At 27.2% G+C, this 27,983-nt stretch overlaps 3 protein-coding genes across 8 annotated transcripts; 1 reads left to right on the top strand and 2 right to left on the bottom strand.

Annotated features, from left to right (window-relative positions):
• The first annotated feature begins 154 nt into the window (after positions 1 to 154).
• On the top strand, positions 155 to 11,086 carry LOC111040120 (small ubiquitin-related modifier 2-A-like). 2 transcript variants are annotated; one of them, XM_022323879.1, is made up of 3 exons: positions 155 to 368; positions 9,471 to 9,596; positions 10,702 to 11,086. In XM_022323879.1, exons 1-3 carry the CDS (start codon positions 228 to 230, stop codon positions 10,846 to 10,848), a joined length of 414 nt encoding a protein of 137 aa, XP_022179571.1. In that variant the 5' UTR covers positions 155 to 227; the 3' UTR covers positions 10,849 to 11,086. The 2 variants fall into 2 exon arrangements, with proteins under 2 accessions (XP_022179571.1, XP_022179572.1); XM_022323880.1 differs by lacking the exon at positions 155 to 368 and adding an exon at positions 8,513 to 8,730.
• Positions 11,087 to 12,650: 1,564 nt separating this feature from the next.
• LOC111040121 (uncharacterized protein KIAA2026-like) lies at positions 12,651 to 21,953 on the bottom strand. 5 transcript variants are annotated; one of them, XM_022323883.1, is made up of 12 exons: positions 21,747 to 21,953; positions 19,797 to 19,861; positions 19,430 to 19,498; positions 19,282 to 19,370; positions 19,012 to 19,205; positions 18,924 to 18,936; positions 18,673 to 18,836; positions 18,454 to 18,591; positions 18,188 to 18,337; positions 18,043 to 18,118; positions 17,655 to 17,963; positions 12,651 to 14,426 (listed from the first exon to the last, which is right to left on the bottom strand). In XM_022323883.1, the coding sequence occupies exons 2-12, from the start codon at positions 19,853 to 19,855 to the stop codon at positions 12,736 to 12,738; spliced, it is 2,952 nt and encodes a 983-aa protein (XP_022179575.1). In that variant the 5' UTR covers positions 19,856 to 19,861; positions 21,747 to 21,953; the 3' UTR covers positions 12,651 to 12,735. The 5 variants fall into 5 exon arrangements, with proteins under 5 accessions (XP_022179575.1, XP_022179576.1, XP_022179577.1 ...); XM_022323884.1 differs by having other exon boundaries at positions 18,673 to 18,936; positions 19,430 to 19,597; positions 19,762 to 19,861; XM_022323885.1 differs by having other exon boundaries at positions 18,673 to 18,936; positions 19,430 to 19,597.
• Positions 21,954 to 22,740: 787 nt separating this feature from the next.
• LOC111040118 lies at positions 22,741 to 25,250 on the bottom strand. The gene is made up of 9 exons (XM_022323876.1): positions 25,153 to 25,250; positions 24,819 to 25,081; positions 24,518 to 24,637; positions 24,119 to 24,261; positions 23,858 to 24,031; positions 23,502 to 23,672; positions 23,221 to 23,359; positions 22,936 to 23,146; positions 22,741 to 22,807 (listed from the first exon to the last, which is right to left on the bottom strand). The coding sequence occupies exons 1-9, from the start codon at positions 25,248 to 25,250 to the stop codon at positions 22,741 to 22,743; spliced, it is 1,386 nt and encodes a 461-aa protein (XP_022179568.1).
• Positions 25,251 to 27,983: the final 2,733 nt, after the last annotated feature.

Here is a 27,983-nt window from a genome sequence, read left to right as displayed (position 1 = left end):
AATCTTAATATTATTGAGAATTTTCTGATTAAAATTATCTTGAATTGTTATTTGTTAATAAATGGTGTGATAAAAATTATTTTGTTCACTATTTCTTACTAAATAATTTAATACATTAGTCGTTTTTAGTCTGTTGTGAAGTAGATTTATTATTTTCATGTTTTATTTAAACCGACATTTTATTTTTTCGCTCTTCGATTGTTTCTTGTACTACGAGTCGCCCATGTATGATGGATCGTTTTTTAATTAAGAAACTTAAATTAAGTGAGGAATTGCCTGGTCTGAATACAAATGCTCATAGGGTTAATGTTGAGGAATTGCCTTGTCCGAGTTCCAATTCTCTAGGTGACTGGTCAACACCTCAACAGGTACGTGTGAGAAAACTTTTAACTTAATATCAAAGAATAGTTTTCGACAATATTAGGAAAAGTTACTTAAGGCCCCAGCAAATGTGTCATTTTTAAGGAGTTGTGTTTAGGCAATTATTTCGTTCCTGCGATTACTGATTGTCTTTGTGTGTGTAGTAAATGATCATTATTGTGTGTATACTCCCCTACCATCACCCGCGACCAGCATAAATTTACAATACATTGTTATTTCTTATCTGATTTATGGTCTCACGCACGCACACGCACAAGTCATTCAATGTCTAGATCAAAATATTCAAAACCAATTTATGGACGTGAAATAGCCGTCGCACTGACAAAAATTAAGGTACTTCTGGTAGTTTAATTTAAAAAATGTAAAGGTGTTTGTGTTGGTAAACAAGTTTACTTTGCATCGGTCGGAGCACTTTTTCAATTTTAGAAAAATTCTTGACGAGAATAAATATTTTACATTTTATAAATTTATAAATTTTTAGTATTGAATATCTTCAAAAATATCAAAAATATGGTCCAACCGATGCAAAGTAGACTTGTGTACTAGTGATAAATTTATAATGTGTATTAACTTATTGCATTATTTAATATTTATGACTTTATAAGTATTTATGTACAGACAGTATTATAGTTTTATGATGTTTAGAAGTTAATACAATTTAATTAGAAATATAAAGTAAGAAGTACCTATTATGTATCTTCTATCTTTTTTACATGTCCAATGTAACTTGTATCAAGATATACTAAATGCATGTATTATGTATCATTTATCATGAGACTTTTTTTTGATTATCATGCCTGGCCTGATCAAAGTCTATTGTCTGCTATTGATTAATTATTAATGAGAAGGACATAAACATTGTAATAAATATTATCTCGGCATTTTATGTTGCCTATCATCCAGTTGAGCAGGCGTACTCACTTCTGATTATTAAAAAAATAATATAATATATCTGACGCTGGACGTTTTTGGCGTTTAGCCAAATTATTCGAATGTAATCTGTCTTCACTCTACAACAATTAAAATTCAGTGTATTATTGTTTTCAGCTGATCACAATTTTGTAATAATCGGATATAATAGTCTGATCGTACCCTAATTCGCCTAAATAATTGGATATAATAAGTTCTCCAAACATTATGAATTTTTCATCAATATCAAAAATCTTCCTCTATAAAATTAGATATTTAAATGATTAAGAATAACAATTTTAGTTGTTTTGTTGTAATGAGGCTGACTGGATACCATCTAAGATCAGAATGGTTTTTTGTGTACAATGATTATATGTATATTATGTATATGTTACGGGCGAAGTGGAAAATTCGGACATTGTATACAATGTCCTAAGTATATTGGGCAATGTAAATTGTGAAGTATATATACAAATAATCTGCATAATATATTATGTTTTTATTGCAAATTATTAATATTACATAAGACCTGGTAGTAGTCACACCCCCTGAAATATCAAATTCAAAATTGCATATTCGCTGGACGCGGGCACATTTCGGCTTTAAAATTACAATCCAATCAGAAGCGTCATTTCAGTTTTCAATAGAGGGGGGCAAATGATTTAACTGGCCCGAATTGGTAAAAAAATTCAATCAATTCCAAAAAAATAAAACAATTAAATTGACAACAAAAAATAAAAAATGTAATATTAGAACTTCGATTGTGGCGTAGTCAGGGAATTATAATGAAAGTGTTTTAACTTTCTAATCATTGCTCTTCAATAATATGAATTAACTAGTTTTATTGCAATAAGCAGATATAGAACCATAACAATTAAATAAGTGAAAGCTTCAAAGTACCAACCCGAATTCCGAGACAGCGNATTTTAATTAATTAGTATAAATAGTATAGTAATTTATTGTAAAAAAAATAAAAACAATATTAATATATTATATATTATGTTATATTGATGATTATTTAATTATGTATAATAATGTAATATAAATAATTTACAATAAAAACATAATATATTATGCAGATTATTTGTATAAATACTTCACAATTTACATTGCCCAATATCCCTCAGACATTGTGTACAATGCCCGGTCACTGTATGCAATGCCCGGGCATTGTATACATTGTCCGAATTTTCCACTTTGCCCGTAACATATATACTATATTACTATACATGCCATATCCATCACACTTATAAAATAAAATATTATCTCTCCCCGTTTGATAATAACGACATTCAGCAATCAGAAGGTGGTTTTTAAAATATTTAAAATTTTGTTTGACTTACTATTTTTGAAGACGAACGATGTCAATGACTATATCACAGTCCACAGATCAACCAAGAAATTAAAAAGTAGAACTATTTACTGATTATTAGGGTTCGGAAGGGTTCGGCAACATTTATGATAAAATGATTAAGATATTTCATTGTCAGCTTAAAATTTGTTCATAATTCAGATGCTGAAATTAAAAATTTAACTTTGCATATTTTGCAATTTTTTAGATTTTATTGCTATTTCTGTACTTTTGTTAATATTTTACTATTTTGACTTTTTCTTAATCAAAAATGGTTACAGTTGTCGCATTAGTTGAAAATTAAATATACTTTCAATGCCCCCGTGGTGATTATACCTAAATATAATAATGGTTACTATATTGTAATATCCATATTTATGATATAAAATTATAAAGTATATCATACTCGTGCCTAAGATTTCGACTCCAAATCGTTACGACTTGCGAGTGCCACAAAGCCCTATAATATAGCATATTTCAGTGGCGGCGGGATATAATACTATTTGAAGCAATTGCTTCATAGCTCCATAGCTTCAACATAGTAAATTATTATTTTGATGTAATAAAGGGGATGGTTGATGATAAAAATATTAAAAATGTACAATTTGCTTCAAAGACTCAAAAAGTTCGGGCCGCCACTGATATTATAATGAATGCACAAAACTGACGAAACGCTCAGACAAAATTTAATTGTGAATGAAACATTGACGAAAGTTCGCAATCTTGCTCTCAAATTTTGTGTCACATTCTGCCATTATACTCGTAGATATAAAGACTCATAACTACTATGCCGAATATACAATTATAATTTATAATATTATATTATTTCATATAATACATAATATATAGAAATATTATAGTACTTTGATAATGATAAAGTACCCACTGCAAAATAATGGCACAGTTATGAAATATTTTCGTATTTAGTCAAGTCTATATTGCTCATCATAATGTTGTGTAGAACATAATATAATAAAATATAATAACACATACAAACAAATTTCTTTTGTATTGCAATATCTGATTTGTATACCACAAAGGAGCCGCGTCCAGTTGTCCCTATGTATACCTAATACTGCGGTAATTGAGTAATATTATATTATTATTTTATATGCCCATAAGTTATAAGATTCGCCTCTAGGAGTATTGAATTACCGGTGATTTCGATTTAGAACAACCTAATGAACGTTTATTCACTTTAAGTTTCAAAAAATTCAGTTGCCATAAGACATTTTGTAACAGTGAAGTAATAATAGCCATATTTTAAATTAAAGAAAAAAAGAGTTCAAGATTATTTTCACAAAATTATGTCAATAGTGTGTCCTATAAATACTCCACATACTATAATTTTAACAGCACTCACGTATTATTATTGGTAATCGGAATAAAAATCCCCAGACTACATTATTACTCAAACAAATATTTTTTAAACGTTAATTAGTATCTATAATTATTAACTACCACATTATTAATATTTAATTACAAATACGTTCAAAAAATGAATATTATATACTATATAGAGATAATAGAATATTAGTGATAATATTAATAATTTTACTATAAATAATATTTTGTTTTATATTACGATAATATATTATATATTTATGTATAATTTTGTAAAATTGGAACAACACAAATTTGAAAATTATAATACTGTAGTTTAAAATAGAAAATATTAAAGACATTTTTATAAGTTTTACTTTAATGCAAGATTATAAAATAAAAATAAAAATATTTATCAAACAATGGTTAGAAATTATATTGAATGTACTAACTCACGTTTCATCGTTAAAAATAGAGCATATAAAAATATTTCGAATATTTGTTCAACCATTTTTATGTGGTTGTGAGTAATATTGTTGTCTGAAGATTTTTTTCCGGGAATTTTTATTCAGCAGTTCATTATTATTATAGCCCTACTAGATTATCAACATGTGCCATTGTGCCTATATATAAATTTGCGTACACGAATAATATTTCATCATGTCGAGCGGTGCACTTGAAATAGTTTCGAGTACTACCTATATTAGGTTTCGAGGAATTCTTTTCTTTTTTCAACTTATTATTATATATTTCTAAGGCCACTTTTACACGTGTCATACAACGAAATCCCATAATTTATAGCCAACATGGTATAAGAATATAACACATTTTTGTAGGTACCGTCCCTTAATACACAGCACGTCTCTCCGGACTGTAAAACACCCAGCGATCACAACCACATCAGTACAGCACTATAGATACAATACGGGGTCGAAGTCCCACACGCTTTTATCCGTATGGAATGGGCATAAGTATAATCAATTATTCGAACTATAGACATATACTTACAAGACCTTGTGTGACAAATCATTTGTTATAAATTTCGGGAAAGGACGGTCGTCGTTCATTGTATATAATATACTCAATATGACAATATATATTTTAACCTTTCGATTCCCGTTAGGCTAGGTTATAATGATAAAAATATAATATTGTTACAATAATATAGTTTAAAGTCCTATACAACATATTATATTTATATAATATTATCTTGGACCGGCGTCGGTCGGTCCGTTTTTATATAACAACTACGCATTTCTATAGTTTCCAGGAACTGGTTTTTAAACATTTTAAACAATGATATACAATCAACAAGATGTTATACGCGACTAAACCTACCCATGGCTCTCTCAGAACAGTTTATTATCTTGAAAGAATCTTTGTTATTATTACTTTGCACAAAGCAGGACGCCGATCTCACTTTTTATCTACGCTACAATATGTAGCGGTGTACACTCAGAGGGTGGTTTTCTCATTATTTACGAAATAAGTAAGACATATACATATATTATCGACCCGAGACGTTCCCATCTGTTTTGGAATTGTGTCCATCATTTTCCGTTGCACGCGTTTACGTCGCTTATATACTGTGTATACAACACTCGTCATTACTTATAAGTTACAATATTATTACGGTTTGACGTCTATCGGTTAGAACAATTTATGTTTTTTATAATAATATTTGATTGCCATATCGTGCAGTAGTTCCGTATAATATATTCTAATATTCAATCGATGGTTGTATTATTATTATTAGTTATTATTTTTATTATTATTATTATTATTGTATTCGGTTGAGGCGCTATCTGTAACTAATAACAAAACACAGTTATGTGCAAATATATAGTAAGTTTTGATTCGAAACCGAAGGCACAATTTGGGGGGTGCTTGGGGATGCTTAGCACCCCCAATTTTGAAATTAGTACCCCCAATATGTTTCATAATTATTTTCATTTTAATAGTCTTATGCAGGCATCCACAACCATAAGATAAGATGAAAACAAATAAAGGGGCCTTCAGCACCCCCACATTTTTTAAAAAAATTGCGCCCCTGTTCGAAACTAAGACGTCTAGCTCGTGCTCAAAATCAAGTTGACGCTCTGATTTAAATGCAAATGTGAACTTTTTTAACGATTATAATTTGTTATAATATTTAAATTATAAGCCTTTCAAGCATTCTGAACTGTTAAAAAATATGTCATGTTGTACCGCTTTCATTGTCTATCTATCTAGTATCTATACACTATACATTTTAACGTATTTGATTTTAAATACTATTCTGTCATGTTCTACAAGTACTACGACTATAATACAGAAATTATGCGATCGTATAAGTCCCAAATCCCTTACCTTGATTATGGTAGATATGATGTGTATATATGTGTTTCACAACTACCCGGGTCGTTTATCATACAATATATATATTATATTATGTTGTTATGTTACGAAGCAATTCGGTGTACCTATACTAGTTGTGGTCAAAATCAAAAATTAAGTACTAGTTGCGGTCACCCAACAAAAAGGTTGCAAACTAGTTGCGGTCACTCAAAATATATACCAAGTACCTATATATGCTATATACCATGCTATTTTATTTACAAAAAAGTTTCAACATTTGCCTTTCCATTTATAACAGACTATTAGGACTTTCTACACTATTTTTATTTTGTAGGTATGGTTAAGCATGTTAGTACTTGGTTTTATGTTTAAATTAAGTGGTTAAACTCACATCAAATATAATGTCGTACATTTTTTTTAAAATTACATACTTACATATGTCCAAATAAGTTTTTAAAATGTTGTGGGTATAAATTTGAAAGAAATCTACTTCCCATATTCTAGTCCATTAATTTCACTCTCTTCATAGTAGCCATTAGCGTATTTGTTGCACTAGAAAATGCTCTTTCTCGGTCGAAATCTTATTCGCACGAATCGTTTTTGAAAATATCATTTATAATTTATTTATCTTATAATGTTAATTTATAGTATTAATAGTTGACTTGTAAAAAATTACTAAAAATAATAAAGTTTAATAGTAAGTATAATTCATCATAATATAGTGTGTCGGAAAATCGGGTGTCGGCAAAATGGTGTGTCGGCGAATTGATTTGTCGGCCAATCGGTACATCACGTCAACAACGGACCCCCGAAAATGACACGATTGCGGACACATGTTGAAAAATGTATAAACAATACTTTGTTAATGTAGGAATGTGGGAATTCAGAGTGTATCAATTGTAGTATGTTACAAGTAATTTCTGTTATATTTCTAACAATAATTTTATCAATAAACAAAGGTCGAGAAAAATCGGTGCAAAAAAATATTTAGATAGAATTAAATTAACTATCCAAAGCCATAATGATTATAAAAATCTCCAAAACGTATTACACTAAATATTTAAAAACAATTTGTAGTCATTACAGAGGGGAAAAAATATAAATTTAAATGTTAATGTTGTGCAATGGGTTCTCCTTTTTTGCTTTTTGATTTTTTACTTATATAATTGTATTAATATTGTGGACTTTTAATGAATGTGTACAGTAAGAACTTCTTTATAGAATACTTAAGGCCCCTGCAAATGTGTCATTTTTAAGGAGTTGTGTTTAGGCAATTATTTCGTTCCTGCGATTACTGATTGTCTTTGTGTGTGTAGTAAATGATCATTAGTGTGTGTACTCCCCTACCATCACCCGCGATCCGCATAAATTTACAATATATTGTTATTTCTTATCTGATTTATGGTCGCACGCACGCACACGCACAACTCATTCAATGTCTAGATCAAAATATTCAAAACCAATTTATGGACGTGAAATAGCCGTCGCACTGACAAAAATTAAGGTACTTCTTGTTGTTTTATTTAAAAATTGTAAAGTTTTTTTTGTTGGTAAACAAGTTTACTTTGCATCGGTCGGAGCACTTTTTCAATTTTAAAAAAATTCTTGACGAGAATAAATATTTTACATTTTATAAATTTATATATTTTTAGTATTGAATATCTTCAAAAATATCAAAAATATGGTCCGACCGATGCAAAGTAGACTTGTTGACCAATTAAAACATCTTTACATTTTTTAAATCGTAAAACTAGAAGTACTTAAATTTTGGTCAGTAGCTAAGGTCGATTTGTTGAAAAATGAATAGAATTTGCAGGGGCCTTAAGTTGATGATAAGAAGAGCCTTATACGGCCCGTCCCCCGTCACATTCCCACAATGTAGTTTCCAGTCCATTATATCTAAAGCCATGACTATACTCTGTTAGACCAGGATTACGAAAACTCGTCGATCCCCACCACTTTTACTCATAACAGCTGTGCGCAACCTGCTCAGAATTCTGACCATGCATACAGTGTCATGTTTTTTTGTAGTAATTTCAATTCTTATGTTCGAGCGGGTTTCGTGTTATTTTTTAAATCATGAATAAAAAAAAATGTTGTATGTACTTTATAATGGATTATTATTATCATTGGTTTAATACGTAGCATATCATTATAATGGCCGACACGAACGTCTTTTTGGACTCACTACGTATACAAAATAGTCGTAGAGGGGATATTTGACGGAGCGTCCGTATTTCCATCAGTCGCATGCTCGAAACGGTCCAGATCTCGTGACGCGCTGAGTATACGATTAACCGTTGCATTCAGTAAACCGTAATTTTATTCTTCCGTTCCAAAATTGTATGCCTGTGTTTTATCGTAAGTCAGTTCACCAATTCGGTAACCCCTTTAAAGTCAAGTCAAGAATAATCAACATGGACAGAAGTGTAAGTATTAACACGAGTTCGAGTAGATCGCACTAAAATAATAACACAAGTTTTTCCTGTAATGATGATCACCCGACACTGGTTCCGTCTCCGTCTTCGTAACCCGGTAGTCGTTCTGTCCGCTTGTCCGCTCAATTGTTCTCTCTTAGTTTAGTGTTTCAAGGCGGCGAGAATCGGTTCTAATCCGGTTTGCCGACTACCTACATGTTTTTTTCATTTGCTGCGCGCAATATCTTCTTTTGCAAATACCTATCTCTGCCTTAACAAACAATCGAGTATTTCGAAAATACATCAGTGGTGCATACCCCACAACCCATGACGTCAACCGTTCGTGATACCGAATAGAAACTGGTTGAAACGATAGAGAAATATACGGTCACCCGGTAATAACATTCACTTAATCATCCATACTACTATTGAAATCGAACCAGAAATTTACTTCCATCATTGATTCACCTCAATGCTGTTGACACAACTATTACCGTTAACATTGATTATATTTGGCACGATAAATCGTCTGACGTTGACGACAAACAAATTGTATTATATCATAATTGTGTGATTCATACTAATCAATAATGGACCGGGTTGGCTTAATATTATGTTTGTATCGTTTAACATTCATAGAGTCTACTCAAAATGAGAACATTTAACTATGAACTAATTTGGAAAAAATTTTAATTTTGTTAGTTTCATACCAACTAATAACTATCAATACTAAAAAAATTTATGTTTTACAGGTTGCTCCTGAACCTGGTCCTCCAATAATTTTAAGAGTCTTGGGACCAGATGGAAGTTGTATTCGAATTAAAATGAAAATGTTAGCTCCATTCCAAAAATTAATGAAAATTTACTGCAAGAGAACTGTAAGTATGAACTGTTAAAAAATATTTGGTATTGCAATTCTATCCATTATAATTCTAGTTACTGAATTTTGGAATAAAAGACCGTGTAAATTGTAATAGACAGAAATCAAAAATTATTTATGAATGGGATGTATTGAATCAAGAACTAAATTAGGCTAAATTGTGAAAATTTACTCACTGATTATCAGCAAACAAAGTTAAGGCATTAAACGTCAAAATTAAAACATTAAACCCGCTTTGACGTGACTACTACTAGTGGTTGGCACTTTATAAATGTTTATAGCCATTGTTGCATTGGTACTCCGATTCCTTCAAAGTTCCTACACAATTAACAAACAAATAATATTATAAGCACATTTAATAAACACTGGTGTCTGGTGGTAATGAAGTCATACAATCACCACCACTGGCCCCACATTTGTCTAGTAGTCATAGTACTATGACTTATATATTAATCGCTTAACCCAGTTTTTGTTTTGCTACATCTGCTAAAACTTACTGATTCAGATTTAATGCTTGATACTGTTACATACATGTTTACTTGAAATAGTTAATGCTATCAATATTAATAGTTTTAATATTTATGCATAATAAAACACCATGGAATACCTTTATTTATTGGAAGTGTCTAACATTTTAACTGCTAACAAGTGCAAATATGCATTTAGCAGTTTTAATATTAGAGCTTGATATTATACTATATGGGTGACAACACTGTTTATTGCTTTTATTTGTTGAAATGAATGTAAGATTTTACATGCTTACAACTAACTTTCAAGATTTAAATATTGTTTTATACATTGATTCACAAATATTAAAATTAAATATATTTTATGTGAACTGCCGATCGTACATTTTTTGAGTCTCTAACTTGTGAGACAAAAACAACAAGTATGTAGTGTCCTTTAAAATGGTATACTAATACATTAAACATTATCTATATAAGATTGTTAATAACAAGTTATTATACTTAAAAAATACTTGTTATTTTGACATCAAATATCAGATATTTTATTTATGTTTACAGCTAGTATTAATATGTAAGTGCTGGTTTAATGCTTATATTTTAATATGGTTTAATTCATTAAAAATTGTATTATTTTAGGGATTCATTTTGGAAGCATTAAGGTTTCGATTTGATGGAAATGTAATTTTCGAATCCTATACCCCATATTCAATGAATCTTTCTGATGGGGATACAATAGAGGTCTTCCAGTCAATGGTAGGAGGGACCATTTTTTTGAACCGTTAGAATAAGTATTTATTTTTTTTATAAAATAAAAGATTATATTTTATTTATAAATCACATAATATGTAAATCATCTTAATGCCATACAATGTCTATCATCTACAAAACTGACTTTATAAATTAATTGTTTATAAATAATTTAAATTTATAATCAACGACAACTAGAGCGATTTCAAGAATAAACTGCATCAGCCAGATAAATGTAAGATGTATAGAACAGATTCAAAATATTTAATGAATACTTTATGTGTAAACTATTTAATTTGTAAATGATATTATAATTATTGTGGTTATTAAATAATTTAATCCTATTCTTAAAAGGTATTCCATTAACTGATCTCCTAAACGTACATTTCTTTAATTCACAAATTTGTACTTATTCATTTATTTTTCTGAAAAACCGGAATAATATTGTTAGCAGTGATCTAAATAAGGAATTTGGAACTACTTATATTAACAAAGAAAATTAAATATCTATTTACTTCGGGTGCTTTAAAAAATACTCCAATAAGCACCTTTTTTTAATATTTTGTTCTCAACAGTCTTTAAAAAAATTAAAAATAACCCCAATACTGTTTTTTGTCAATCAAAAAATAATGAAAATAAATTTAGTAGTTTCAACATGGAACAACAAAATAATGTAGCGGCACCTTTACTCTTGGAGTTGGATCACAGATGAATATTTTTTATTATTACCATAAATAAATAATAATGTTCACTATAAATTATTTTAATTATAAATGAACATATTTAATAAGATTCTGAACTAAAGTGTTATGAGAAAAATAAAAAATAAACACCAGCTATTTGTTAATTAAAACTGTAATAACTACTAACAAATAAACAAAATAACAAAATATGTTTAAATTTTATATATACAAATAATAAAACAATATATCTATACCAATTTAATATATGAGGTATACCACTAAATTCAAATAGAAACATTCATTTTGTTACTATAACTATAAAAATGTATTATTAATTAGTTATTGAAGGTTGAATAATTATAATAAAAAAAAATCAAATCGTCAAATAAAAATGTATTAAGAAAATACCATTTAAAAAACTTTTTGCATATTTATAAAAAAAAATCGACACATATAATATAACTATTATAGAGTACAGAAGCAGTACATCGCCAACAAAAAAAGCACAGTGAAGATGTCCATTGAGAAATTAGGTTAAAAAAACTAGTTATTCATTTTATATTTCATTGTTATGCAAAAATAATGATATTAATATCCTAACAGTCTGAAAGTCAGATAACTGAAACTAGGATATTTCTGGTACTTACTTACCTATTATAGTATAATATATTTTTATATGGTTAATAATATACTCCTGAAACAAAAGATATTAACTTTTTTTATTTTAATGAGCTAACATTGTGTAGATTTTGAATACCTAAGAAGTAAAAATGTCCAATCATGATGTAAGCTGAACCAAGTACACCATTTAAAAAAAAAAAAATTTATCAGTATCTCAACTTTATTTCTTAAGATATTTAATGATGTATTTATATTAATATAAGTACTTAATTACTTAGTTGTTAACACAGTAGTAACGGTGAACTGACTTTGACCAAAACATCATTCATATTGCATAGTTAAAAATAATACATTTATTTGACTTATAACTTATTAGTCAGCATTGCAGTACATACTTTCAATATATATTATAATTAATATATTAAATTTATGAAATATAAATTAATGGAATTAAAATTAAAATTAAATTTTAAAACAATTAACAATATCAAAATGAAATTGGTAAAATCATAAAAAGAAACTTTAAACATTTTTAAATTTACTGTAAAAATCCTAAAAATAAATATACAGGGATCATAAAAATAAGGATTTTATCTTAGATTAAGATAATTGATTTTTTTTAGTTAACACCATATTGTTTGACATCTTCTGCTGCTAAAGGTACCAACCAAAAATCAGGTAACTGGTTGTTGTGCTGTTTAAGGTATTGATTGATAATCTCGTTAGAAATAGGACGTTCTGTACCATTGGGTAGTTTAACATAAAACTTAACTTCTTCATTTACATTTGGTTTTGAAATAAGTTCACATTTCACATTAATTGTTGAAGAGTTATTTGGTAAATGACCATTTGAAGTGGTTGACTTAAATTTATTTGAATGAAAATTGGAGTCTATCTGTGGTGTTTTAACCATAGTAACAACAATACCTTTTGGTATATTAACATTTGCTGGCATAATAGTAACGTTTTGTGAAAGTTTATGTATCATAGAAGATGTTTCTTGAACTTTAAAATAATTGGTAGGAGTTATTTGTCTGTTTACAGAAACAGAGTTGTATGATTTATTTGAATTAGTTTTTAAACTTAAAGGTTTACTAGTTTTTAAAGGTGAACACACTGGTTTTCCAGTCATTGATAAAAGTTGAACATCATTTTTATGATCAATAATAATAATTTGATCATCATCTTTTATTGGAATAACGGCAGATTCTGTTCGTTTAGTATATTTGTTATTTTGTTCATTGGTTTTTCTATTTTTATTGTCGATGCGATTAGAGATTAACGATTTAAAATTACCATCAAAAACTTCACAATCATTTTGCATATCTTCATCTAAAGTTATAACTTCTACTTGACTTACACCACCAGGAGATTTTTGGTTTTCTTCTTTATCACTATCAATTAATACAACTTCATCATAACTGCAAACATTATCTTTATTTTTAGTACGAACCAATCTTTGTTTATCGACATTAACAAATGTATTAGTAGTATTACCACTTTTTACTTCATTTTGAGTTTTAAGTAATTTAACTGATTTGATAGATTTATCTATCCTATTAGTCTTGAACATTTTATTTGGGCCGTGTAGTAAATATGTATCTTCTTCCCTTGATCGCTTTTCTAGTTTAATATATTTAGAAGGGGTATGTTGAAGTTGATTGACTTGATAATGACTGTTTACTATTGTATTAGTAGTATCACCACTTTTTACTTCATTTTGAGTTTTAAGTAATTTAACTGATTTGATAGATTTATCTATCTTATTAGTCTTGAACATTTTGTTTGACCCCTTTATTAAAGTTGTATCTTCTTCCCTTAATTGCTTTTCTAGTTTAATACATTTAGAGGGGGTATGCTGAAGTTGTTTGACTTGATTATGACTGTTTACTATTGTATTAGTAGCATCACCACTTTTTACTTCATTTTGAGTTTTAAGTAATTTAACTGATTTGATCGATTTATTTTTCATATTAGTCTTACATACTTCATTTGTACTATGTTTTACACTTCTAACTTCATCTCTTAACTGCTTTTCATCATTTTGATTAGTACTATATTTAAGCATTTTCTCTGCTTCTAAGGCTCGCTTTTCTAGTTCGAGAAAAGCTTTAGAAGGGGTCTGCTGTGGTTGTTTGACTTTATTTTTGGGCTGATTCATAGCGCCCCATTCATCTTCAGAATCAGTAAAATCAGATAAAAATTTATCATTTTCACTAACATATTCGTCAGAATAAAATATATCAAAATTTTGATGTACTCTTAATTTTCTCTGGCGTTTCTCAACAATAATTAATTCTTCATTTTTAGCTAAAAATTAAAAAAAAAAATATTATCCGGAATAATTTTCTATACATCATACAATTTTTAAATATTTTGACTACGTTTAACTATTTAGTCTTTTTCAGTTTTGGTGGTTCTAAATGCTTGTAAATGAAATACAAGATTCCTCATAAGTTGTTATATTAAAAATAAGAAATATTAAAGATCCATAGGCATTGAAGCGAAAAAAAAATAAGAAAAACCTGTGATTTTAATGATGAGCCAGTTTTTGAAATTAACCAGTTCAAATGTTGAAAAAATTCATCAAAATCATGAAAATTAAGAATTTATAAAATATCCAATTTTTATAGCTGAGAGTTGAAAATGTGAAACAAGGATTCTCAAAAATAGTTCATACTACATCCAAATAATACAAGAACATGGCTCTTTTTTGGAAACATTGTGGTATTAGTTTAGTATGTGACCTACCAAGATGATTATCTATATTTTAGGTATGGACAACCTATGCTTCCTTATCTTTATAATTTTATTATACATTTTTTTTATTCAATACCGGTCCAATGTGCGACCTACACATACATTTTCGGTTCAGTGTGTGACTTACATTTAGGTATTGGCCCAGCAAAAGTAAGGACAAGTCAGTTATCAGTTGTAGGTCGCACAGTGGACCGGTGCCTCATATTCACTGGTTTGTACCTATAGATATTTTGTCATTCTAACATTATGAATTGACAATACTGTCAGTACGTGTTCTGTCGTTAATACGAGACATACAATTTCAAGATACAATTTTTTTTAAATTTTTAAGTGACGTACAAAAAGTTACAATAATTTATGATAAAATAATTTGATGCCTTTTGTTCATAATTTTTATTTTTTACCAAAATTTTGTAGACTAATTTTGAATGTAATCTGTAATGATAAAATAACCTAATTTTATGATTTTTAATTTGGCTGTTACTAAATTTACTATCGGTCCAATAGATCACGCATACTAAACAAATATCCTAAACGGGAGGTCATATACTAAACGAATACCATCATTTTAAGTTCAAATTTGGACAAAATTACATTTTTAAAGAGACACATTTTTTTTAAACAATTTTAGCTAGGTATATTTATTTTAATTATTAATTATCAACTATATTTTGGAAATTTAAAAATAATATTTATAGGTACTTGAAACTATTAGGGTATAACTCTGTTCAGCAAATAACTTTTAAAATGTTTATTGTCATTCAACATGCATCCTTACTAGAAATACATTATGGTAAAAAGGTTTAATTTGAAAAAAAAAATTATGCATGAAAAATATTATCCGTTAACACAAGATCCGGGTACACAGTTGCCGACAGATGGACTGACACTGAATACGGAATAGCAATTAACAGTTCTCAATTATGTATATATATCATGTATCATTATTAAAAAAAAATTAAAACAAAATAGTTGTTTATAAATAATATCTTATAAAAATACACAGTTTCTTATAATAGAGCGAATGGCTAATAATTATAATAATTCAGAAACGTATAATTAATACTTATAATAATATTTTTATACATCTTTGGATTTATCATTTATCAATTATCAGTATATATTATAAATCTATCAGAAAAATATTATAAGTATATTGTACATATTATAGTAATAACTAGAGTCCGGATTTGTATGCATTTACATATTTGTAATGAGTGTATGCATTTCGATGGGAGTAAGAAATGTGGACGATTTGTGTAACAGATAATGCATAGAAAAAAGTTTATTTTGCATATAAATGCATATTTTAGAGATGACTGCATGTTTGAAAATGTTTGCATATTCAAGCATATTTTGTATAAAAGTTTATTAAGCCAATTATTTTGTTTCAATTTCATCGTTGAAATTCTTAGTTCATTACTTATTGTTGGGAAATAAATGTTATTCCCCGTATGTTATCGCCAGTAAATTGTGCACTAGTGCCCATATATCATTTCCGTAAATTTATAAATTAAAATTTTCATTTCATTACAATTTATAAAATTTAAAATGCCGAAAATTCGAAGCACTATCCTACTTTAATAAAAACATGGATCGCTCTTTATTAAATATTTACTGTTCTTTAATAAATGTTTAAAGTCAATGTCTATAATTAAAAAATTAAGTTTATTTAATTTTGTTGAATTATTATTTATGGAAGAAATTTAAAAAAAAATATTAAAATGCATATATTTTGGGTATAAGAGCATATTTTTGCATATTATTAAAAAAAATAAGAGCATATCAAATACATATTTTGAAGTTTTTTGATGCATAAATGCATACTATTTTGGCCTTTTTGAGTGCATACAAATCCGGACTCTAGTAATAACTAATAAGTATTATTAAATTGAATAGCTTTTGTACAACTCTGAATTATTTGAAGTATTAAAAATAAATTGTTTATACTGCATTTACATGATAATTAGCTAAGTGTAAATAGTATTTACGTTTACTTTTTAGAAATTGAGGGTTAGGAACATATAAAATTTAAAAACCTAATTACAACAGTCAGTCGTAGATATTTGTATGAAATGTTTTCTGACCTGTTGCCATATTTAGAGAAATTAAATTAAAGAATAAATTAAATCAACTTAAATCATAAGTTACGGTGCTAGTAGACATATTAAAATTATTGGAAACTAAATTGTGGAGAGTTAAAATTAAATATATAGATATTGGAATACTTAATAATGAGTAAGTTACAGTAATGGCTACATTAAATTTAAATTCAATGATAAATCACATTGTATAATATTAAAATAATTAGCTTAAATGCACATTTAGGTAACCAAGTTTTTCCGAATAATTGTTCAACTTTATTTTTTATTTAATATTTTGTCAAAACGTGGACTTCAAAACATTATAAAAATTATTGTGGATTTACACTCAGTTTTTTCTTTAAATTCAAGAATTAACAACTTATGAAGAACTTTTTATTAAATTTCCAAGCTTTTTGAATGTGCAGTTTTTTTATCAACCTTATACATAGAAAAACCTAAAAACAGTAAAACACTATTGTCTATGAGCTCAAAAAGAGTCAAAATATTTTTTAAATAATACTAAATTAGAATTTTTTTTATTTTTGACCTTCCATGTACTAACTAAATCACCCTTTCACCAGGAAATATATTAATTTTCTAAGCATTTTTACTGCTCCAATAGGTTGACAGGCATAAAACAAAAATTATAAAATCAATACATTTATTGTTTTGCTTAAAACCCAAAATATAATACCTTGAACTATTGCCTTTAAATCTTTCTCTGCCCAACGTGACATATTATCTTTATTCTTCTGAATTCTACCTGGATATGATACCCAGTCCTTAAATAATTTTATTTTAGAATCATTGTTCATGGCAATGTAATTATTTTCTTCCAATTCAATTTTCACAATTAAATTTTCTAGAGAGCTTATCAAATTTTCAGGAACTGAAGTTCCTTTCAAATCCAATTCACGAACAAAAGATCGAAGACCTTCTACCGAATCAGCAATAAGCTTAAAAATGTTTTTTTTTGGTACTGTATGAGAATCCTTAGAAAAACCTTAAAAAAATATAGTTTAAGTCATATAAAATATTTAAATATAAATTATTAATAAATTGGTTTGGAGAAATGTACATACGATTCAAAGTTAGATTATCTTCAAATTGTACTACTTGTTTAACGGTTTTTACTGATTCGAGAAATTCAAGACATGGCTTAAAAAGAAAAAAAATATAACAATAGTTACATTAAATTAATATACATTTTGATTTAAAAACGATTACTTCATCATATGGAATGTTATAATAATATATCCTTAAATCGGGCATTGAATTGAAAAAGAAATATTCCTCAGTTTCCAAATCATTCTTCCATATTGTACATTGCCTTTCATTACAATTGGTTATAATATCATTTATAGTTTTAAATTTAATCTAAAACAAATATTTATAAAATATAAATAAATGTTTACAACTAACAATCATTTTACTACTTTCGATATTATTAATACATGTATTTAATAAATAAAAATTGAATACATGTTACTCACGGTAACATAATCACAAAGTCCTTTTACAAGCCAAACTTTTATGAAATATGAAAGTTCACTGTAGTCTTTTTCAATTAAAGGATTCTTTTCATTCACGACCAACCAAAAATCTGGATGGATACCCAGAGAATTCATTACCTGAAACATAAAATTGTTTTTATTATTTATTCTACACAAATATTTAAAATAATTTGATAAAAAGTAAAAAATATTACTAACGATGACTTTATTTTGTTTTTTTGTATGGTATACTTTACACCAGTCTGATACTTTCTTTGAAAGTTTTTCAGACCAAACTTTATATGGCATGACTTGATCAATAGACTTTGTTTTTTTGACTGGCATCAAAAGAGTTGTCATGATTTTAGCCATAGTTGTAGATTCTTTAGGCATTAAAAACATATTTTCAATTTCGCCTTGGTTAACAATATCAAGATCAAGTTTTTTAAATAAAATAGCCACAAAATTACCTATTTCTGGTAGCTGAAATATTGAGGAAATTAATTCAAACTTAATGTAAAACACATGTCTAAATTAAGTCAGTAATAGTATATTAACCTCCCACATTGAACTGATATATTGATGAAACACTTCATTAAAATTAACTTTATTTTCCCAAATTGATATTTTTTCTAAAATTTGTGCATTATCTTTATCTGTGATAAGAGTAGTAGATAATTTTTTATGATACTGTTTTAATCTTTGAGGGTGACATTGAGCATCACTTTGTAATAATACAGAATCATAACAATCTAAATATAACAAGTCATTCATTATAATGTGTTAATATGCAATCTTATTAATAATTAAAATAAATCAACAATATACCTTTTGGACATCTCAATTTGGAACTAGGTTTACCTTCCATGTTTAGCAAACTGAATGTAAGATTAACATCAGCCAGTAATTTATAATTTCTAAAAAAGAATTATTTGATTTATAGAAATACAATTAAAAATAAATGAATAATTATTACTTATCAAGATAGCTTATTCTTTCTTCTAATAGTTCTTCTAGTTCTAATGATTTTTTAGTGTGATCACTTCTAACGCCATATAAAAATATCAGCTTAAGAATACTGTCCTTACATCTTTTATTGAATCAATAATAAAAAAGTATTCTCTATTTTTTAATTTTGTATCAACTTAAAATAAAATAAATATGGTTATATAAATTACAAACATATCAACTGAACACTATATCCTACTATATTTATCCAAAATTAACCATGCATAATTCTACAAAATAATAAATTACCCAATAATCAAATAAAAATGTAAAAATGTATTTAATATATTATGACAATACCTATTTAAGTATTGTAATGCATTGTTTTTTCTTACTTGTAAATTTCTGATACCTCTTTATTTTCTATGTTTTTGATACTCTTTGACACATTCATGTTTACCTATAACATGAACAAATAATAATACATTAAGAGATATTTTAGTGATATATCTCTGTTTTTTAGTATTTGGACAATTGATACCCAAAAAATTTAACAGCCGACATTTGTGTTGGTATCTGCCCCCAATATTTTAAGAACATGGACAATTGACAACTAGCGATTACTAATAAGATAACAGTGATTAGGTAAGTACCTATAGGCAATAGTTATTAGTTAGTAGTTAGTGTCTGTACTCAGTCAGTTATCCAACCACAAACGTAACACTATCCATTCAAAATGTTTAATGCTTGTTTGATGCCAAATGAAAATAATGTAAAAAGAAATTTAAGGAGAATCCATAACAATTCATATCCTACTATTTCTTCCAAAGAATTTGTGTTAGAGGGTGAGTAGACGATGACAGTAGGACCTAATCAGCATAAGTTTTTGCTCGTGGACGGAACATTTTCATTTTGCCCTAAAAATTTTTATCAACTTAGTGTCCTACACATAATTTATAGAATGAAACCTTTACATGTCGTTTATGCGTTATTACTTGTTACCACAAAAAACATGGACAATTTAGGTAGAACTTTTGACGGCTCTCAAAAACACATGTTCATCGGTGAAGTCATTTTCTATTGATTTTAAACTTGCTATAATAAAAGCAATTGAAGACAGCGTTTTCATACAATTGTGCTATTACCATCTTGGTCAAAGTGTGTGGCAACAAGATAAAGAAAAGACAAAGAATTTGTTTTTCAATACCAATTGACCTCTCTACCTCTTAACATTATTAAAAATAGGTACAATACAGGTAATATAAACTAATTTTTTTTTTTAAATTGAAATATCTTTTTTTATAGGAATGAGCTTATTACATATTTTTTCATTTGATAATGATGTGGATAGTATTTTAACATACTTCGATGTAACATATGTTAATGAGGCAAACCAGTTAATTAATGATAAACAAGTAATTTGCTTCAAAAAGAGCCCATGTATGTTTCCTCCACATACTTGTGTGTGGAACATGCACAATGCAACACAATTAAGATATAGTATGGTTTAATAATACAGCAGCAGGCTGGAACAACAAGTTCCAACATTTAATTTGATTTAAACATCCACGTACATATATATTAAATAATTATTGGAGCTTTGCAAATGAACTCCATAACCCCAATAGTGATTTTAAAACTAAACACAGGTATTCAAATAAATTGTAAAATTAAAACAAATGAAGAAATGCTTAAACATATGTGTTAAACTTCTCAATAAAAAACAAATACTGAAATTGTTTGTTTTTTAAAAAATGTATCGTATGTAATCGAACATTAAATTTGAATATGTTTATTTTTATTACCTATTATTTATATTCATTTTATACTAATTAATATTTACAAGATATAACATTTTATTAGAATAAACTTTTGAATTATTATATTACAATCTTATATGCTGATTATACAGTATAAATAATACTGTATTATAAAATAATTTATATTCGTTGTCAATTGTCGTTTCAGCGAGTGTCAATAAATTGTCCTATTATTGGGTGTCAAATGTCCTAGATTCATTTTTTTTTATAAAACATTATATATGACATTAAAAGTAATATTATAATGTTTAAAATTTCGACATTTAAAAATAAAAGAAAGTTACATGATATGTACAGTTATAAAATAAATTCAATATGAATAAGGACTAAATGTGGGTCGTGCCGATTATATCTTAGAAACGATATACTTGATAATTGTAATTAGTTCTTTGGGCCCCAATAATTAAAAAGACTGTAAGAGTTTCCTTTACAACTAGATTGATACCAAACCAAAATATATAAATTGAAATATGTAACATGTAATTATAAAAAGGTAATTCGTTGTTAAGGTGAAATAATTCTTACTTAAAATGTCGAAACTGCGTTCACACATCACACCAGTTTCATAATTCTCTTGAGTCTCGATAATATTTAAAATCTTGATCGAAATTGCGAAAGTTACAATAAAAAATAATATTATGTTATAACTTATAGTAGCTATTATATTATTATTATCAGCGGAACGATTAAACACTGAGATAACGTGCGCATGACCAACTAAATACGCGCAAACGCGGTACAAGTCACGGCTATAGATTCAAGATTTTCAAGGAGGAATTTGGAGTGTATCGATACGATCGTATTTTGAGCGTTCAAGAACTTACACGTGCAGTATACAAGCGATACGTACCGACCCGCATCGGACTCGGACTTCGATACGAGGTGGTACGTATCGATACGTATCGAATTTTTCTTCTTGAAAATCTTGATACCGTGGTTGCGGGACGATTCATGATTAGACGTCCATGAAAAGTTCTAGACTTCTAGTGCCTTTCTAATACCATCTAGCACTATCTAGTTGTGTAGTTCAAAAATATTTTTTTATATAGGTATCTTGAATAGTTGAACATTTAAATGTAAAATACCACTGTAAAAAAAAATAAATTTCAAATATAACTTAAATCATTTTTGTATTAAATGTAATAGTTTTAAAATTAACTGATGGGTTACAATAGTATATTTAAACAAAATAATTAAATTATGTATTATAATTATTAATATAACTTTATAACTTATGTAGTAATTAAATTAGAGATTTTTTTAAAAATGTATTCTGTTTTTTATTTTGTTGGTTTGTTGAATATGTGAACTGTCTCATTCTCATGACTATATACATATTAAATATATTAGTAAGCACATCACTCTTGTGTTCACTACATGGAAATGTGAGTCGCATATTTTTACTGAAGAATCCTTCATATGTATCTTCAAATACATTTAGTGACTCCGCATGTTTTTCAAAGCACATTTCAATCAATTTTGTTAGCATATAAACATTTGTATTTGGATGTGTCAAAAATCATCTTGTCTTCAAATTTACAAGATCTGCTTCTGGGACAACAACTTGACCATATTCAGGTTTTAAGCTATTTAAGCACATTTCACATTTAATGTGTTTAATTATATTTTTATTTATATACTTACCAAATAACATAAAATTATAATACAATAATTAAAAAATAAAATAAAATTAATGTAAATTAATACTATTTACCCAGCTAAGAAATACACAACACATTCAAAAACTGTAGAGGAATTATTAAAATAATTAAATTCTTGAAAAATATCGCCAAAATCCCAAATACCTTCTTCAAAAATGCTGTCAATTTTCTTTTTTAAATTGCTAATTTTTAAGTCCCTTGTAGATTGATCATGTTTATTCATTATTTCTTTCATATCACTGATTTTTATAACAGGGTCATTCTCTTTAAAAGTAAGTTGAAGCCAATTATATTTATGATGATACAATATATTCAAATAATACATTTTTTGTTTGTACCTTCTAAAATGGTGCAATTCCCCGTTTTAGGCGGTTTTATTAATGAATAAACTGACAGTATTTGGTATAACTGTAAATACATTGGTGTGGATAGATGATCATTAGGGCCTGCCACTTGCCTTATGATTCCAAAAAAATTCTAAAAAAACAATGGTAATTAGTAATTAGTTAGGTTTATTATATAAATGTAATTTTATATTTAATAATTAATATTTTTTCTCTGGATAAGTTATTATTATTATTATTTCCAAACAGTCTTGGTTTAATTTAGTAGTTAAAACATAAGCAAATCCAAATTCAGTATGCAAATATTCTACCAAGTCTATTGTTGATTTAATGGTGATTCTTAGGCCCTCTACGGTTTGTTTAGTAAGAAACATATCATCTGTGATAAGTTTATTTCTTAAATTTTGCTCCCAATCATTGAGCCACACTAAAACGTTTTTTAGTACCTTAAATTAACAAAATATAATTATAATATAGTATAGTTAGTATATATGATAGTTTTAAGTAATATTATTTTTATTTTAATGTTAAAGTACTCCCCTTTTTGTTGTATATCAAGACTTAATATTACAAAGACACAATTTTACACACGTGCAAACACTTAACGCACACAACATACCATATAACAAACCTCTAAATCATGACTATTTTTTCGAATTCCTTCCGCAGGAAATTTTCTGTTCAATGCATCAAAAACATTACTAAATATATCAGTAAATTTAATAGTTTCTTCACAATCTGTAAATCCTTCATAATTTTTACTTTTGTAAAATTGTATTCTATTTACCATAGATTTACTAAACATCTATATTTTAAATAAATAAATAATAGTTAGTTGGGTTAATATTTTTAATATATTTTTTTTATAAATAGTGATATATTTCTTAACTACTTGAGATGCATATTTAACCTTCATCTTAGTTAAATTTTTAAGATCAAAGTGATTTGATGTTAACCTTGGGCAAACTTTCAAAAGACTTTTAGAATCGTACTCAAACACTTTTTTATAAAATTCCCATTTTATTGGAGCTTTATCTGGATGGATTTAAGCAAATATAGATGATGTGATTGTTAATTTTATAACTAAGATAGAGTTGTAGTAAATCTGGGGTTTTTTTTTTATTAAAGAATGATTTTATTTCATGTCTTACTCTTAAAATTTTTTTGTTATGTAATCTATTTCGTACTGTTTTCAATAAGTGTGGTGCATCTGAGAAGACGTACACTTTTCTTTTGCTATCAAATGGATTTCGAAACGAATTATTGAAATTTTCCATTTTTGAATTTATACCTAGTGTAGTCCACATCGTTCGATTTGTAGAAGCACCATCACTTGTCAATCCTAAAATCTTTACACCGACTTTCTCCAATAGTAAGATTGCTTTTATTACAATTTTTGAAAGATCAATTCCTAAAAAAACAAATTTAATTAGATAGTAAAACTAATATTTAATATCTAACATTGTCACCTTTGACTGGTCCTTGAGAAGTAAACACTGCTATCGGTTGATGAATACTATCCGCTAAAGTTTATAACATGAGAACCAGTGCATGGTTAGCTTTTTCTGAAGCTCGTGTCCCTATATCCAAACCTTCACCAAAATCTTCCAATCCATGGTATGTCAATGATCTAGTATTTGCACTGATACTCTCTCTAAGGAATAATTGATCCAATACAAGAACTTCTATTTTTTGTTGTTCCGATTTGGTTTCAAATTTCTTTTTTAGAAGATTAAAAAAATCTTCATCAAAACCGCACCCTATTTTAATTGCTAATAAATGCTTATGTATTGTTGTAGTACATGGCAAAGGTAAAATATTTTGTTGTCTAAGGTATTTATAACCACCAGGAGATCTATTATAAAATTGTTAATTAAGGTAAGCATAATATTTTATAATCTTAATGAAATAGTTGATATTTACTACCTTATTTGAAACAATAAGCATAACAACATCCAATTTTCACTGTACTTCCTATTTTTGGCATTCTTCATTTTAGCAGTAGAAAATATTTCTTTGATCATTTCAACTTATCCTTGAGGAATTCTTGCTTTTTCCAAAAGATTATCAAGATTTTCTTTATTTATATTTTATATTTTATCTTTTATTTCATTAAGTTTATTCTCCAATCTGTTAATTTTGTTTGTGGCACGGGAAAATCTTTTTTTCACCTTACTTACAGTTTTATGAATTATCTGCAGTAATTTTTTTTTATTGGGAGAAAAAATACCCTAGTAACTTTCTCATTTAAAAGCCTAGTTTGTTTTTTTTTATTGAATATAAAAGCCTTTGGCACCACACGCATATATCATTGGAACTATATAAATTTAAAAATAAAAAATTAATTTTACTTAATAAGAGTATAAATTAAAATTGTAATTGTATAAGAATTTACTTGTCATCATATTTTAATATAGTTAAATATTTAATGTGTCTCCATTGATCATCACATTCTATTAAATTGGAACCAAATGATGATTTATTGGCATTATATTTCAAAGATGATATTGCTCCTTTGCAGTATTTAGCATTGTCCAACCTGTTCAAAAATTTTACAATATCTTCAAAGTTTTTTATATGGTTAACTTCTATCCCAATTTCTATTGAGGTTACCTCTTTGTTATTCAAATATAAAATAATTTTTGATTCTATAATTATTAATTTAACATAAAATTATTTAATATTACATAAATCTTTTCATTTAAATACTTTTAATAAAATACCATTAGTTATGATGAGTTGTTTTTCAATGAATCTGGTAAAATTATTTTGAAAAGAGCTTAATTTATGAAAAACAATTATGTATGCATTTTGTACTAACTCTACATTTGCTCGCCATTTATTTGGAATATTAATTAGACTAATATTATTATAAACACTTTGATATAATGTCAAATTTATAAGATCATTCAATGGTTCAGTCTGAAAAAATTTTTTTTTTAAAATAGCTAAATAAGAATAATTAAATATTATAATGATAGTATAATAATAATTATTATTTATAATTTCAATCCCAATAAATGTAATAACCTTTATTCGTTTAGACACGGGCTCCTGCAATTTGTCACTTAAAATTAATAAAGAAGAAATATTATTAGACTGTTCTATTGACAATGGATGTTAGCTGGTATTACAAGATTCAAAAACCTACAGAATTATACAATAATATATTTATGAAAATTTTATTTTATGTGGTAACTTTAAGCTTTAAGGTTTAAATTATATACAATAAAACTACAAACCTCTACAGATTGGGTATGATTAAGTGTAGTTGTTCTACAGCCCTTGACTGGTGCTGCTCCAGATTTTAATTGTAGTCGTTTCAGACATATCTTATTAATAAATAATACACAATTCGTTAGTTTCCAATTTACACAGGTTTTAATCTTTGTAATAAACACTTACAGTATATTTACTGTGACCTTCGCTTGAACTATATGTACCAATTAAATCTGCTTCTTTAAAATGACTAGAGCAAATATGATCCCATTTTTTAAAAATGATTCCTAGTGTTTCTTCCCATTTTTTTTCTTGGTCATCTTTTGGAATGCCAAATGTGTTTTTAGAAATTGTATGCGGTTCTCGTACGCAACAATGAGGCATTTTAAATATTATGATTTTTATGTTTATCGAAATCTCAAACAATATAACGATGAATTAGCTCTCATCAGTCAGCATAATAGACAAATAACATTGATAATTATAATTTATAATATATTATAACTCATAGTGAACACGGGTTATAAAATATAAATTATAAATTATAATGTACAATGCACTTCAAAATCACGGCTTTATAGATACCATCTAAAAAAAATAGAGGGAATTTCAAAACCAATGTTCTTCATGTAGTTACTGCTGTTATTCACTGGAAGCGCTAACAGTTATTAGAAATCCGGGAGGCATATTAACATTCCGCACATCAAATAAAACCCATAGGGAAATACGGCATTCTCATTGGTCTGAAATATTTAGCGCCAAATTCAAATTTAAATTACGATATACTATATACCTATACTACTCTTTATTATTTTCTATTTAAAAAATATAGCTACCTTATATCTATTTAATGTATATTGTATACATATTACAATATGCCTAGTTCATATATTATAACACTATACTGTTTAACACACAATGCAAACTGTTACAAAACAAAAAACATTAACAAAAACATATTTCATATACCAACCAATACCAATAATATAGATAGTAAATAGTACTTCATTTAAACTTTTAGACCAATGGACCAAAATATGTACTAATTTCAATAATTTCAATAATATGCTTGTAAAATGTAATATAAAATGTAATATAAAAACTGTAATATATCAATTACCTACTGCAAGATGGTTAGTTATATTGTACTTGTACTATTTTCTATTTTAAAGTATAAAAGAGACATTTAGGTGCGTTGGTCATGTTAAATGTGTAGATAAAATCAAGTATTTACTATTATTATTTATTAAATAGTTTAATTAGTATAGTATAGTTTAGTCATATATATATTTTGTTTATTGATATACATAATTTGACTCACCTTAAAACTGTAATACATTAAGTACCTACCTACTACATAATATATTTTATACCGAAGCCCATTGGAGTACCTGTGTCAAACTACTTTATTTACTAATTTTATTTCACTATCAATTCATGTTAACTTTTTATAATATTATGTGTAGGTACTTTATTTATACTTTTAGACCAATGGACCAAAATATTTACTAATATCACTATTAATTCATGTCCATGCA

Source organism: Myzus persicae, unplaced genomic scaffold, assembly GCF_001856785.1.
Source record: "Myzus persicae strain clone G006 unplaced genomic scaffold, MPER_G0061.0, whole genome shotgun sequence".
NCBI classification, from domain to species: Eukaryota; Metazoa; Arthropoda; class Insecta; order Hemiptera; family Aphididae; genus Myzus; species Myzus persicae.
This window is presented reverse-complemented; position numbering and strand designations above follow the sequence as displayed.